The following is a 16,541-nucleotide window of genomic DNA, read 5'->3' on the forward strand; positions in this document are numbered from 1 at the left end:
TACACTGGTATCATCCGCAAAGAGAATAGGGGTGGAAACCTTATTTAGGATTAACGGAAGATCATTGATATAAACTAGAAAAAGCAAGGGCCCAAGAATGGAACCCTGGGGGACTCCATGAGAAATTTCACCCCAGTTGGAATAAGTACTTGAGCTAGAATGTTTTGATTGTAATCTTATTCTTTGAAACCTACCATTCAAATAAGATGCTATTAATTTGTGAAGTGGGCCAGATATACCATAAAATTCCAATTTAGATAACAATATCCCATGGTTAACACAATCGAAAGCTTTTTCCAGATCGCAAAATAATCCTCCCACACTATGCCCATCATTAAGGGCTTGGATTATCTGATTCAGTAATTTGAAGGTAGCTTTATCGGTTGATGAATTTGGCCTAAATTCAAATTGTTCGTTTAGTAATATGTTATTATTGACCAAATGATTACTAAGCCTACTATAGATTACCTTCACAAATATGACAACACTTTGCATACTGTGGTTGTGTTGTACTTTTAAATTACTAATCAGGGTTTGCACAAAGTGACTTGATGTGTTCTCAAGTATGAAAGAATTTTACTGTCCATATATTCCAGTTTTATAGGTAATGTATAGGGCAGGCATGGCCAACTTCAAACAGGTTCTGATTGACTTTTTGGTGCCAAAACTGCCAGTGATCTACCACCCCCTCCTATCGTACCTCGCTGTAAGCAAAAATATTGGTAAAAATAACACAACACATGATGAGTAACTGGGCTGTATCTCTGATGTCTGTAGATTCATCCAGTTGGAGGGAGAAAGCAACACAATTGGAAACATCTTTCAACAACTGTTCAGTTATGTTTCCACACATCATTTCTATTCACCGCACAATGGTGTTTCTTGATAATTAAAGATCTTGAATAGTAGCTATGATCTCTTTCTTATGTTATATTACAAGTCAGTTTACATGCTTTTCACGTACAGTTTCCTTATAGGCCTATGAGATCGACCAAAAATCATCCTGCGATCAACCGGTCGATCACACTCGACGTGTTGGACATGCCTGGTATAGGGTAAAGTTATCCCTGAGCTTAATTAAGCTACACATATAAAGATGTATGGGGGAATGGCGGTGTAGTACCAGACATTCTTAACCTAAGCATTGGTCACTAGTTTTCTGGAGAAAGACTCTGCAGTATGCATTAGTTAGGATCATAGTCATTAGAAGTTGTCTACATTTTGTGTCCTTATGAAATTTTTGTGTATAACATTAACCCTTTTAAAGACTACAAGGATATTCATGATAGCCATGCAGTTTAGAAATGCATGTCGGATACAAGTACAGTTCATTGTGACTCCAACTGCAGACACTCCCATATTTGAAGTCCTGTATGAATGGTTACAAATGATGCTGCCAGTCTGGAATGGGTTAATGTATGAGATAATTATTGTTCACATTGAAGTATCTTATGCAGGAAGTTGTACTTCATGCATTAAGCCCAAAAACTGTGATCTATTTTAAACATATTTCAGTATTATGAAAGATTTTCGTAATGCAGTTAGGAACAGTATGCTGGTATCTAGAAATGTCAAGAATTCACTCCAATCAATTAATAACGCATAACTTTTTAAATTCTGCATGTTGTATGAAGAATGTTCCCCCTTGCCTGCTATTATACAAGTTTCTCCACAAGAATATTGTTTCATTTGACTTTTGGGAACATTCATCCATAGCATTTACTTGCATAATTAAATATACGTACATGAAATGAAGGAAAAATTCAAGATATATTACTATAATTATTCAACCTTATTCAGACATTAGCAGAACTCAATTTGCCATATCATATTGTAATTATTTTAAGGCTGATGAACTAATGTTAATTTTCAAATTATTATGTATTTTTCACAGTCCTCACAAGTGAAAACTTATCGGTCTTATATTTATATTACAGTATTATCTCTGTGGTATTGTTGTATTGCCTAGTAGTGTTCGTTGCTCTTACTTCATGTTGTCAAAGTACACAGTTGAAATTTTGATGAAGAGAGCAGTTGTCCTGGCTGAAACATTTGTGGCTTTCCTCGTTATCTGTAGGAAAATGTCCTGATGGTACAGTGTGATGTACTGTGCCAAAGCTGATAGTCATTCAGCTGCTCAGGAAACTTCCTGCTCTAAAGGAACCTGAAGATTCATTACCATGTTCACAAGAGCCTACCACTGGACAACTTCTTCACCATTTGTAATCATCCTATTGTCTTTCATTTAATGGAGTACAACCTCTGCAGCTGATGTAGTGTTATGAAATAAAGCCATAGACAATCAAATGTTAACTGTATATGGCCTTTTTCTTCATATTGGATGGTATTAATTCATGCACAATAGCCATGTTATGATTTAGAGCTCATTTCCAGGGACGTGCAAGGAAGTCAAAAGCAGCAGTAACAGTGGAAATGGAGGCCTCTGAAAACCCAACTTTAGACTCTATCCATTCAGATCCCACACTGTTTTGCACTGCATTCAAGAAGAACAGGTTCTATATGTTCTCAAGGTATGTCTGCTGTTTTGATTTTTACAGAACAGTTTCTATTTTTAATGCCAGTCGAATTCTGATCCCTGTGCCAACTGCATAATTGGGTAATTACGAGCTTAAGTGAATTCTCTGTTAGTGTCCCCGTCAGTTCTCTGCATTTCTGCAGTTGCCACATACTCTGTATTAATTTATTCACTTGTTTCCCTATAACATCATTGATTTTTATCCATAAAACATTGTCTAAATATCCTAATTTTTGTACCTACAGTTTTATTGAAATGAATATGTGTGTTCTGTATATACCAACAGTGTTACATAAGGTACACAAACAACACTGAGCAGCTTAGAGGAAATAGTTAGTTCAAAATACTATGAAGATATCTGTATGCTTGAAATCTAAATTGTGTTATAAAAAAATAATAAAAAATAATATAGAATACAGCACCAGCAAAGCTGGTTGGTGTAGTAGTAATACTGTAGACATCATGGGTGCTTGAATTTTGGTGGAACACCAGGTATCTTGATTAATATTTTTAGTGGTTTTCCCAGTCTTCCAGGCATTTGCTGGGATATTATGTCAGTAAGGCTGTGAGTACCTGCTTTCAAATCCTTTCTGTTTCATTATTCAGCCTGGCATTTTATGCTATATAGTCTCAGATACTGGCAGTGTTGTAAAATAAAGTACCATGCTTCCATGTGTAGAGAGAACTTCCATAACTGTATTGTGTAGAATTGTTTCTTGAACTTCATTATAGCAGCTCATTATTTGCTGAACTATAAGTTAACTTTGATCTTGTATGAATTATAAGAGGAAATCCCAAAGCATATTTCTTGACTTGCTGACTTCATGGGCTCATCATGAAGTGCTGTTATTCCCATCAAGTCCAGCACAAAAACTTGGATGTTCCTGTATGTCACCACAGTTCTTAATATTTTTTTAGGGAAGAATTTTATTGATCAGGAATAGTCAGTGTTTGGGAAATGCTGCACTAAAAAACATATGTACTTAATGGTGGGAAAACTGCTTCTGATTGTAGACATTGTATTAACACTGAGTTCACAATTGTCTGTGCCATTTTTTTAAGGTATTTGTATTTATCATTCCACTAAGTTTGTCTGCATTCCTCTACACTCCCAGTGCAGTAGTGTGTCTGTAAGAAAGAGATAAAATTGAGCATGATAGAAGTTACATAATGTCAGTCATTGAGGTTTGGATATGTATGAATTCCAGGACTCTCTATCCGTGAGAGAGGGAGGAAAAAAGGATCATGCATAACATATATACTTACTCATGGCCCTGAGCCCTTCTTGAAGAGCTGCCAATTCTGCAGCTACTCAAGAATTTCCCAGCATTTTATGGAACCCGAAGGTTCATTACCGTGCTCACAAGAGCCCTTCAGCGGTCCCTATCCCAAGCCAGATCAGTCCAATCCATCCCATCCCATTCTATCTCTCTAAGATCCATTTTAATATTCTCCACCCACTTACGCCTTGGTCTTCACAGTTGTCTCCTTCCTTACAGCTTTCCCACCAATATCCTATATGCATTTCTCTTCTCCCCCATTCATGTTATATGCCCTGCCCACCTCATCCTCCTTGACTTGATCATTCTAATTATACTTGGAGAAGAGTACATGTTATGAAGCTCCTCATTATGCAGTTTTCTCCAACCTCCTGTCACTTGATCTCTCTTTGGTCCAAATATTCTCCTCAACACCCTGTTCTCAAGCACCCTCATTCTACGTTCCTCCCTTAATGTCAGAGACCAAGTTTCGCACCCATACAGAAGCATGACATATATACAGTATGATAATTTTATAGCTTACCACGTATTGCTGAGCTACTCAGGCAGAAGAGTGTGCTCCTTCCCATAGGCTATGGAGATTAGGACAAGCAGTGATGCTGGCAAGCCTGTAGCATAACAAATTACAAGTAAAACTTACCGAGATTACAGCAGATGCTGATGGTGCTCTCTGTTGTCATGCGCACATTCCTGGCACCTCTAGAAGTTCACATTCACATGTCAAAGTTCTCAGCCAGAGACAGAGTAAACCTGATGCTTGAAACTCAGCCTCCTGTGCAAGGCCTCTCAAGGATTTTCAGGCTGAATGTTCAAATGTAACATCAGTTTCTGTCAGTGAGCATGAAGCATTTTGATCCACCTTTCCAGTGATGATAGAATTGGTGTGTTGAGCTTGAACATTATCCTGGCGGAAACAAGAACAGAGTATTTCCAGCATCTGCTGGTCTGTTAGGTTGTACATATGTTGATTGTACTAGCAGTCCGTGTCTTCGCAGCCCAACCAGACTGAAGGCAAATCAGACTTCTCTGCCTGATGCATGAGCTCTAAGATGATCATACTGTATAAATACCTATGCCAGTTTTGCTTGGAGGAAACTGTTAAAGCCCCATTTACAATAGCTGACTTACTCAATTTGGTAACCTAGTCACAAAGAAATATGAGAATGACATTCTCATTTGTAGAGTCTTCATAAATGTGAAAGCAGCTGTACAAACAGATTCTTTATGCTGAGGGTTTTGATTCATTCTTAGGTTATATAATCCAGCTTTTTCAACCCTAAACTTTACATAGCACTAAGTTGTAGGATGAATGTGAATGATGAATTGGAAAGGATATTGGAAAAGTCAGCATGACCTGTTTTAAAGTACTGTTCCAGTAGAAACAGTCAGCATAGTTATGTTTCATGATTGAGATTTAAACTCAAGGTCTTCCAAATGTGAAGGAAATGTCACTCAACCCTGATGTTTAGTTCATCATTATGGTCACAAAAGTGTTTTTGTCATGAAGTTTGACATATAAATGGCTTTTACTGTATTAGCACATGTGTAACAGATATTGGACTGAATCCTGACCTGTCCCAACTTGGTATGGTTTGTCTCTCTTCATCTAAACCCTTCATGAATGCTAGAAGAGTACCTTGGAATGAGTCACAATTGCTTGTTGGCTTGTAGTTGTGAATTCCTCCTATCGGCAGTTATTCTAATCTTCTGCAACCTCGTCTCATACTACTTACGATATATTACAGGAAAGGTGTAACAGTGAACAGTGTGGATGATTGTATGGCAGCTTAAAATTTACTGAATATTTACTGAAATATCTTAAAATTCTTATTTAAGGCGAGAACCTGAAGATACCAAGGGCCAAGATGCAGAACGAGATATCTTCAATGAGAAACCATCCAAAGAAGATATCATATCTGCAACAGAAGCCCCAGGTTATTCCTTCCTTCTGATTTATGTATATATTCTTCAGCCAGTATATAATTAAATTCAAGGAGTTAAAATGTTGTACATTTGTTTCTTGCTTGAAGTAATTTGTAAAAATTATTCATTTTTTAAATTTGTTTTTACATTTGCTTTATTGACAATAAGAAATGAAAGGTAGAAATAAGGAGAAGAGAGAGATGTTCTGTCCAGTGTATCCATGCTTGATGGCTGCTCTTCTCAACATTTGTTGTCCACAGTGGCTCCTGTCACTACACTTTTCTAACTCCAAAATTCTGACTTTAAGGCATCATGTTACATTGCTCCCTCCTTAAGGCTGCTTGTCCCAAAAAACCTACAGGTGTGCCACCATTTCTTCTGCTCCAAGGGGTTCTCCCTGTTAAGTCTCTGACCACCCTCGTACATGGTACCATGATGCCACATTAGCTGAAATACTACTGCTTCCGTCTTGGATGTCATCCAGTCTTTGTTCCTTGTATAACTGGTCTTGCTCTTTAGTTCTCCAGCTGTTCCCTCTTTTTCAGAGCATCTTTGAATCTGCTATTAGAGAAATTTACCGGCATAAGAATAAATTAAAAGAGCCTCTTCCAAAAACAGCAGCCAACTAAACTTTATGTTTTCATGTAACTCTCTTAGAGTACACATTTATGTTGTATTGTCAATCATCCAGGTGTGCAGGAGTAGATTACATCAGTTTGAGAGGTAAATATGTGTGGAATTGATTTATTCTTTTAGCAGTTTGATAGGGATGAAATTACCCAAGAGATTGGCTCTAAGAGACTTGTGTGGGAAACATTGGCTGTACTGAGTAGTCCTGCGCAGTGCCACAGTTTTAAATAACAGAACATTGATCAATAAGAATGCCATAGTAAATAAGCAGAACATTGGTCAATAGGCATATGTTTTCATCACTTTGTCATAATAATACAGAATTTAATTAATTCAGTACAGCTTGTGAGCAATTTCAGTAAATTTACTTGGTCAGCAGAAGTTAATATTTATAAGGCTGCCATAATACTGTGACATGTAAATCCACTACTAGGCAATGCCTGCAATGCACACATGACCAACAATACGGCAGCCATGTTTTCTTTGTGTCTGTACAGCTTGCACATGCACATTGATGTCACACCACAACAGTGCTTAGCGATCATGTGACATGTTTTCCATAGTTCCAGCCAGCACACCAGTAGACTGGCTAGATAGCGATCATGTGACGTGTGTTTTCTGTGATGTGTGTCCATGCTTCATCTATATAAGTGAGCAGAATTCTTGAGCAAGTAGTAAGCGACAGGAGTATGGCAGCAAGCTTGAGGAGTACAACAGAGTACTAGAAGTCAGCCTATGAAGACTTTATACATGCTGTAGCACAGCAATATTGGGAGTGTGTAATTTATTCAGACTTTTATAGTTCCTGAATATCATTACTTTTAGTTGAGAATGTTAAAACACATGATACAGGTGATATTCATCCCACAAACAAATTATGCCCATATAAAGAATTTTAATCATGTCTTCTCATTGTTTCTTATTCTTATAACCTCTGTGGTACTGCACACATTAGTAGATTTTAATGTAACTGTAAAAATATGAAGTTTGTTTGATTGATCTTTATTGTGATGTATACAGGTGTTCAGCGTTTGTATGACAGTGCAATTATCCATACAGCACTGGGAGACATTCATCTCAAGCTCTTTGCCAAAGAGTGTCCTAGGGCTGTGGAAAACTTCTGTGTGCACAGTAAAAATGGCTACTACAATGGTCATATTTTCCATCGAGTCATCAAGGGGTTTATGGTTCAAACTGGAGACCCTACAGGTAAAATATATATATAGAACCCTTCAAGATCAAAAACTTGTTTCAATATATATAATTTTTTGGCTCATATATTGTGAAATTTACAAAGCCATAAGCAAATTAAGGAACCTTCTGTAACAGTTTTTGATGAAAACTAGTTTGTGTGTTACTAATAATTTTCTAGCTCCATGACACAGAGTCTTTCTTGCCTGCCTAATAGTTGCTTATCTGTGGTGAAACATTTGCAGTGTGTCATGAAGAACTTGGTCCAATAGAGAATCATTTAAATTCTCACAATTTTTCCAAATTGTCATCCTTGAACATGCATAATATTTTTGACATTTGTTCCCATTGCCCACTTAAAAAATATATATATATTTGTAGTGATAGCTGTCATTCTGAAGTGTTTGTTCTTCCTGAAATAGGGACAGGCACTGGAGGACAGAGCATATGGGGTGGAGAATTTGAAGATGAATTCCACCCAAACCTGAGACATGATCGACCATACACTTTAAGCATGGCAAATGCAGGTGCTAATACAAATGGCAGCCAGTTTTTCATCACTGTTATACCAACAGTAAGTAAGGTTTTCTAATATGTACCATAATAACCACCACCATCATTATCAACAGCCTTAAATATATAAGCCCTTCTCTACCTATTCTGACACCACTGCCTTAGGTTCTAAAAGAAATGAAAAGTCATGTGAATTTTGAGGTATGATTTCAAAGACCTGTTGCCACGCGGGTGGATGTGGTGGTAATATAATATTTGGGAGGTACGTGGTTCAAATCTGAATTGTTTTGTGGTGACATGTCCGAGGTTTCAGACTCCCAAGGAAAATTCTAGGGTAAGACTTTGGAACAGAACATGACAACTACCTTACAAATGCATTTGCACTTTATGTCCATTATCATCTTCCCATTTCATTAAACACCTTACAGTCCCTGCAAGTGAAACAGTGGTATTAAGCAAAATAAGAATTGTGATGTGGACTTTTAGTTAAATGATAAAAATTGAGTATATCTGATGTGTAAGAAGTATGAAAGGGCATTACTGAGGGAAGAAGAAAAGAGTGGGATTATGTTAATTAATAGAATATGCTGTATACACAAAACAGATTGTAAAATTTAGAATTAAATGACAAAATTAGGTATTTAACTGAACATAGAAGACAGTGAGAGGAAGTATAAAAATAAATGTTGCTAATGTGCATATATCACATTCCACCAGGAAGATAAATAGTCTGTTAGTCCATAAAACTGCTTTATGTGAAAGAGCTATTTTTATTCACAAATTAAATATGAAATTAAAAGCAGACATGCATATTTGTGTTAGCAGTGTATTCATGATTTTAAAAGGTTTACATTTGTTTTCACATACACAGCGATTGAAGTATGGCAAGATAAGGCAGGGTTCTCATTTCGGGGGAACGCACAACATGGTGGTCTCATATCCATTTTGATATTCTTATATCTTTATAATTGCCTAACTCAGAATTGTTGGAATCAGTTAACATTCAACCAAAAAGTGATTCTCAGATTGTTGACGAGTTGACATTGGACTGATACATGATTTTCCAGTTGCTGACTGCATCTGATACAGGACATTCTGTTTATTAAATATATGAGACACCACCAAATCTAATTTCATTGTGTTTTATTTGTATTTTAAACTGTCAGACTAAATCTGACAAAGGGCTTTACAAGTTTAAAATGCCAGACCAACCTTAAACACATGCATGGCTTGAAGTGCCTCTGTAATAGTCTGTATTCCTCACCTGTATCAAGAGACTGTATTAATTTTCTAAATGTGTAAATGTGACAGTTCATTACTTTCAGTATTCATAAAATGAGTTTCTGTGACTGATCATCTGCTTAACAGATAAACAAATACATTTATATATTGATGTTTCCTCCATACTACCTTTGATTTCTGTTTTTCAGCCATGGTTAGACAACAAGCATACAGTGTTTGGACGAGTTGTGAAGGGAATGGAAGTAGTGCAGAATATTAGCACTGTGAAAACAAATCCAAAGACAGATAAACCATATGATGACATTCAGATTGTAAGCATAAGTTTAAAGTGAATATGGACTGGCGACAAACATATTCAGCTCTGAGTTAAATCAAATAAAATGCTTAGCTGGATATATCCACATTACCCATGTATGAAATGGAGATCTCAGTGCCATGTAAAGCTTCAAGACACCTTGAATGGCACTGGTGGTGTTTCTGTCTCAGATCTCCACAACTGATAGTTATATTGTTGAAGATGGGAATTAAAGTGTTTCAAGGTGAGGTGACCTCCATTGTCTAGCATTTATACAACTTTTATAAAAGTCCATCACTTAATGTAACATTAATGTCTGTAATTGAATCAGAAGGCTAACAGACAGACCAGCAGCTTTTTAACAGATTTTCTTTATAACATGATATCTGAAAATGAATAAAAGGAATTTATGAATGAAATAAAAAATAACCACCGAGATCTCTTGTCAGCACACATTCCTTTTCCCCAGTTTGTGGTGGCAGTGGGAAGGTATTCTCTGTAATACAGTTTAATTTATATTGTCTGTAAAACACTGTAATTATATATATATTATTTTAATAAAACTGCAATAAAGACCAACTTGTAGATAGGTAATCTTCAAAAACTTGTTTAAGAGGTGAGATGTAAAGTGAAAAATTATTTCCATGATAGTGGCAGATGTTAAAGTCTTGTATGGTAAGTATACCCTCCATAATAACCATGTTCCAGCTAACATTTTTGTAAATAAATAAAAGGAATGTGGTCCAGATGCTTTATGGACTGACTAAATTTTACAATGTAGCCGTCTGTTGTGGAAATGGTAAAATCTGTATAAATGCATCCTGTCCTAGCAATACATATTGCTTTCTTCACTGTTTTAGAGACTACAGCATTTTATATTACTGTTCTGCTTCTATTGCTCTGTTAGATACTGTAACTATACTTAATTTTTGTACACTTTTACTGAAATAGAATTATTAAACATGAATTCCAATGATAAGTTCATGTTCAACAGTTCACTGTCACCGCCTCAATGGACCTAGAAGGCTTAGAACAACGATGAAGTATTTGCATCACCATGGCATTATATAGACAGAGCTTTTCCATTCTTTTTTATCCTCCCATAAGCACTGTTATTGTATCTGTATCCACTCTTTGCTTACCGGCATCTGTCATATCTGCATGTTATCTTTGACCCCTGTTTACTCTTTGTTAAGTATGTTATGTTTTACAGCTCTAACATTTGTCCATACCTCTGTATCCTAAATTTGACAGTCTCTTCTTGTAGTGTTTCTTCTTTCAGAACTTCCCGAATGTAATGACTTCAAGTCCTTATTTCTTGTTATTCACTTCTGAATATTTAAAGATTCTCCATCTGTGCAGTGTGTAGTGTACTTAATTTCTTACAGAATGTAGTTTCATAATTTGTTCTTACTGCAGGAACCAAGTAGATGTTTCAATAACAAGTGTGCAGTGGGATATTTTAACAAGCAAAAGTCATTAAAGAGTTCTATTTTCTGAGATATAACAGTATGTAGGCTATTACAAATCAGCCGATATTTCATCTGAAACGTCTGTTGTGTTTCAATGGACTATACAGCTTTATGTATATCTTCAAGTCCACCACTGTGGGAGCCTCAGTTCATACAAAAATCATTAAAATGCTGAAATTTCTGTTGAGATCTGCCATGACTTACTCCACATTTGGGGGGAAGGAGTGACAGATTTCTTTGAAAGCTTCTTACAGCCCCCCCCCTCCATATTCTGTAAGTTGGAGGGACAGCTGTTTCTAATTTCACCATAAACTGTCAAGAAATTGGGCCATTCATCCTTAGCTGTGTAATATTTTCTTTTCAGACATGGTCCTTGAGTCTGTGCTTCATAATTAATTTTGAGCAGTCTGTGTGTCCCTACACTATATAGGTGTGGCAAATTAATTTCTTACTGTAGTCCAAAAATTGTGAATATGGATTTAGTCTCAAGTTCAGCCAGAATATGTGTGCTCCTTAGATAGCCGTTGCCATTTTAATTGGAACTATTTCATGACAGCCACTGTTTAGTGTAAATTACTCTTGGACCTCAAGGTTTTCATTGTTAACTTCCACATTACTTTTACATACTAAAGTAATATAATACTTCTTTATGATTTTACTGAGTACTGTAGTGTTCCTTGTTCAGTTTTTTTTTTGCAATAAATGTAATACAGACGTGGGACACATGTAGGAAAGATTGTGTTCATTGTGGACCAGATTTCTAAATGAAGGTTTTGGTGTCCTTGTCCTTGTTACCATATCCACACTAACTCTTCCTATTCCTCTTACTTGGGGACTTTTTGACAGGGTAATGCTGACCACCCGCCTGTATCCAACTTTGTACCTCCATGCCTTCTTTGGACCGCAGGAAATTAGTGAAGAGATGTGCAGCATATATCTGATATGAGAACCCTTTGGAGTTTGGGTAAGTGATTGGCTCTGATGTTCATTTGTTTCAGATACACATTTATTGTTGTGAAATGAACTGAAATACAGATATCACACTGCATGGTGTCATATATTACTTTTATGTTACTGCCTTGACAATGCACCATATACACAAATGTTTTGAATAAAAGCTGTGTATTTGAATGAGGTCTTTATACACGTATTATGTGCCAATTCTTTTGGAGAAATCTTCAGTTTAGATTTAAGCTTGAATAGTACTGTCAATAAATGGATTTGCTGCAAAGTGAATAACTGGGATTGCATTCCTGGCAGGGTGAAAGATGTTTCTCTCTCTCAGCATGTCCAGATTGGCCCTGAGATGCTCCCTGTCTGGGAATCAAGGGCCCTCCCTGGAAGAAGGGCCTGCAGCTGCATTGTGAAAGCTGACTGTTCACCTGTACCTAATGCCAAGATCTAAAATATGTCTAACTATACCTCCATGCCTTTTGCCTTCATGCCATGTTCTTTAGGCTCTAGGTTCAAGCTTCATGTAAAACAATATTCATATTATGCCAAAATCATATCTGCCAGACCATTTTTCACATATCCCCCCATACACCAAACATTATAAAAATCTGGAGTGGTTTTGGGGATGATATTGGTGATACATATGACCTCCACATTATGTATTTATTTTATAGACTTTATGTGAAGAATACATAAAAAGTCTTTGTGTTTAATTTCACATTTATGCACTTCAGTATCAATTTTGACATGGACATGAAGTGTCAAATTCCAACCCTAAAATAAAATTGGAAAAGGTGTGCAACATAATGTACACAAAATTATTAGTGGCATTCCTTGAAGTTTAATATTATGTTAAAAACTGGAATAATGAGTATAAATTGATGAAAGTCCCCTATATTGGATTCCAACAAAATAAATTGATTAATGGGACAACTAAAAAGTCTGTTTATGGCTCTGTGAAACCCTCCTCTACTGAATTTACCCCCCCCCCCTTTTTTAATTGGACCTATCCTGAGCTTTAATATTATTACCTTATGCAGAAGTCCATCAAGTGGCCTTTTACTTTGAGGTTTTATGACTAGTTTTTTATACATTTCTTGTAGCAAGTTAATTCTAGGTGTATAGTCTTCAAAAATTAATTTATACATAATTGTAATATTTTTATTCATACTATAGCTTTCAAAAGTCTCTGTTCTACTCTGAAAGAAAACTAAACGTCATGTGTTGCTTTGTTCCTTTGCATTCATGTGTGGTGGTGCAATATGCAACATACTATATCCCAAATTTTATGTAATGCATTATTTGTGTCAGTTTCTTTATGGATGTGAATAGTACATGAATGACAGATTATTGATGTTATAATACCATACTTTAAGTTAAATAAATAATTAAAAACATTGAAATGCTTCAGGGAGGGGGTGAAGCTTACCAGCTTGCAAGTGAGAGCAAGAAAATTGCCATGCTTGCGAAATATAAACTCGTCAGTTATACTCAGCCCCCATCCCCTCCTTGTAGTGTCATATGTTTATCATGTTCTCGTTGGACCTGTTTTAAAGCTCTAATTGACAATTTTACACATTCGTGATCCAATGCTGTAAAGAATTTTATCCTGTCTTAAATTCAGTTTTCGTATACTTCCCTCGTAATTTATATAATTTAGATGCTTGCGCATGATAGCTTCGACTCGCCCGCCGTGTGATCTCGCTCCTTCGTTTCTCGCATGCGTGGAAGTTCCTGGTAATAACATGACGGCATAGTCGGCGCGGCTTGACCAATAGCAATGAAGCTGTGTAGTTGGCAGAAAATAGGATCCGTCATCGTTAGCCAATAGGAATGTGAGTTGGTGACGTTATGTATTAAAAATAACTTGTGTGACTCACTGAATATAAGCAGTACGGTTGGTTGTACTAGATTCATAAAGCGTTTAGTTTGAGGAAGAGGTGGAAGTGTGTAGTGTATAAGAGTTCTGGTCGTCACGGCGCCTGTTCGTATTGATCGCCAAAGTGAGTCATTCTTGTTGTGGTTCGACACGCGGTGACGCCAGGGTTGTTGCCATTAGGTGCTGTGTTCGTAGTGAAGAATTAATTTTCTACCGAGAGTGATCAGGACGGTTCCTTGATGGTTCGTAACTGTATTCCTCCCAAGATGGAGACTACGTTCTACGAGGACCAGTCTTTTCAACATAGGTTAAATGGTGATGTAAATCAGCTGAAACGAAGCATGACTTTGGACTTGAATGCTTCTCGAGGGCCAGCGAAAAGACCAAAATTCAATGCAGCTGTGACTGCAGCTCCAGTGCTATCCTCGCCAGATCTCAACATGCTTAAACTAGGGTCTCCTGAGCTCGAGAAACTTATAATTGCACAGCAGAACGGTTTAGTTACGACGACACCAACACCAACGACGCAGATCTTATTTCCCAGGACAGTGACTGAAGAACAGGAGATGTATGCACGGGGTTTTGTGGATGCATTGAACGAGCTACATACGAGCGATTCCAGTCAGATGAGCTCCGCGGGAGGATTGCAACCTGTAGATGTTCCAGTTACCAGCAGTAGCAATGGTACTGGCGTCGGTATCACTTATACCACGCTGGAGCCACATGGCCAGGTTGTGATCAGTCAGGCAAATTCATTCCCGCCTATAACCTCGGCTGGATACGGCCTTCTGTCGTCCACAGACCAAGCCATCCTTGTGAAAGATGAACCACAAACTGTTCCAAGTCTCGGATCTACGCCACCCCTTTCTCCCATCAACATGGAGTGCCAGGAGAAAATCAAGCTGGAAAGGAAGCGGCAGAGGAATAGGATAGCAGCTTCCAAATGCAGACGACGTAAGTTGGAACGTATTTCAAGACTCGAGGATAAAGTTAAACTCTTGAAGGGTGAGAACACAGAACTCGGAACTGTTGTACACAAGCTCAAGGAACAGGTGTGCCAGTTGAAAGAACAAGTGATGGACCACGTGCACAGTGGTTGTCAAATTATGGTGGCAGCCCACTTCTGAACCGAGGATTCCCCGGGTTGAATCCCGGCGATGTGTGTGTGGGAAACGTGTATCCTTGCCTTTCTTTTTACGGGTTTGGTTTCTAAGGTAACTTCAGGAAGTCGCAAAGCTGCTCCAATATTTAATACTTTAAAAGTGATTTTTGTATCAATTTGTATATCGGTCTGTTTTCAACCAAATTTGAAAATTGTTTTGAAAATATTTGTTTACGTGCAAGGTCTAACGACATGCTCAATATTAAATATTGTGTGGAGCAGCCAAGGTTGCGAAATAAACCAAACTTAAATTTTTGCTGTTCAGTGTAATGGTACTGTGGAGCGCATGACCGTCCCAGTGTAAGGAAACCAATTGGGCCTGGCGTGAGGCTACATAAGCGAGTGGCCTTGTGTTCACTTGCGTAATTCATCACCACAAGCTGCAACGTCGTACTGCGGCCAGGATTAGAATTTGTGGTAGCCTCTCACCTCTTAGACGTCATAATCGTCCGCCATTATTTCTCCCAAAGAGAAACTGATAGTATTACAAAACTATAGTGACTTATTTACAATTTTTTTTTGTCCTTAGTGCTGAGTGAATTTACAAATATGCATTCCTGAATAAAATAAAATGGGCATGTATGTTTCATACAGGAAACAATCACATTGTAGACCTCCTGTAAAGCTTTAGGAGGCAAATTGTGCATCTAGTCGCATCCCCATGTGGGTTATACTTTTCATGTATAAGCATGTGATTCTTATATACTGTGTAAAACTGTGTTTGCTCTTGTCTTTTGGATGGTTTGCTAAGCAGAGAATTTGACTTTTGAAAAGAGCTATTTTTGTATGGGAAGTTCTAAGCTGCGAATATGTAGCATTACCGAGTATACTAGCCTAGTGTGTGGTTTCCTAATTGAAAGTGCTTTCAACATTTCATAGAAATTATATTGCCTGTAGGCAGTCTATATTTGTAATGCAAATCCTTCCAATATGCAATGTGCCTTTTAAATAGAGGTTGAGTGTTTGAATCTGCTATCAGAATCCTCATTTTTTCCAAACTGACAGCCTGCAGCAAAAGAAGTTCTTGTATATGTATATACATACTTTTTTTACAATATATCTTTAGCATTCATCTTCAATAAGGTATTTTTATGTGTGCTGGTATGTGATGTAGAAAATAGATTCCATGAAATCTTTTTTATGAATGATTTTATTTTTGACAAAATAAATTGATATTTAAGAATAAGTTCACTCTCTCTTAACCTAACAGTCTTTCAGTATATGTAGAGATACCGTATTTGGAAACTCAAATTTCACAGCTGTTTATGGGTGGAAGTGAAATTTTATGTAGTCTGTATTGAGAACTTAGGTAACTCGTGCAGTTGTGCTTTGTTAACGAGGTCAGGGATTTATGTGTTGCACTTACAGCGCATCATGCTGCTGCTTAAGTTTCTGTTGTTTCTGCAGCTGTTGGAACTTGGGAGGTTGTTTGGTGTTCATATGTGTGGATGGGTACAGTTTATT

The 16,541-nt window shown here is 37.2% G+C and overlaps 2 protein-coding genes across 2 annotated transcripts in view; both read left to right on the forward strand.

Moving 5' to 3' along the window:
* Window positions 1-11,673, forward strand: part of LOC111864825 (peptidylprolyl isomerase domain and WD repeat-containing protein 1) — a 13,574-nt gene extending 1,901 nt beyond the window's left edge. The window contains exons 2-6 of the mRNA XM_023852360.2: window positions 2,395-2,531; window positions 5,653-5,750; window positions 7,390-7,578; window positions 7,983-8,134; window positions 9,504-11,673. Coding sequence (XP_023708128.1) covers window positions 2,395-2,531; window positions 5,653-5,750; window positions 7,390-7,578; window positions 7,983-8,134; window positions 9,504-9,647 — 720 coding nt within the window. The 3' untranslated portion in view covers window positions 9,648-11,673. The remainder of the gene's footprint in view (window positions 1-2,394; window positions 2,532-5,652; window positions 5,751-7,389; window positions 7,579-7,982; window positions 8,135-9,503) is intronic.
* A 2,269-nt stretch (window positions 11,674-13,942) lies between these two features.
* LOC111864826 (transcription factor AP-1) lies at window positions 13,943-16,263 on the forward strand. Its single transcript, XM_023852361.2, has one exon. It carries the CDS (start codon window positions 14,155-14,157, stop codon window positions 15,040-15,042), a length of 888 nt encoding a protein of 295 aa, XP_023708129.1. The 5' UTR covers window positions 13,943-14,154; the 3' UTR covers window positions 15,043-16,263.
* Window positions 16,264-16,541: the final 278 nt, after the last annotated feature.

This window comes from Cryptotermes secundus, unplaced genomic scaffold (assembly GCF_002891405.2).
Source record: "Cryptotermes secundus unplaced genomic scaffold, Csec_1.0 scaffold1769, whole genome shotgun sequence".
NCBI classification, from domain to species: domain Eukaryota; kingdom Metazoa; phylum Arthropoda; class Insecta; order Blattodea; family Kalotermitidae; genus Cryptotermes; species Cryptotermes secundus.

What these genes read in the sequence shown, in the direction of transcription:
- LOC111864826 (XM_023852361.2), top strand. Translation starts at nt 14,155, where the DNA reads ATGGTTCGTAACTGTATTCCTCCCAAGATGGAGACTACGTTCTACGAG.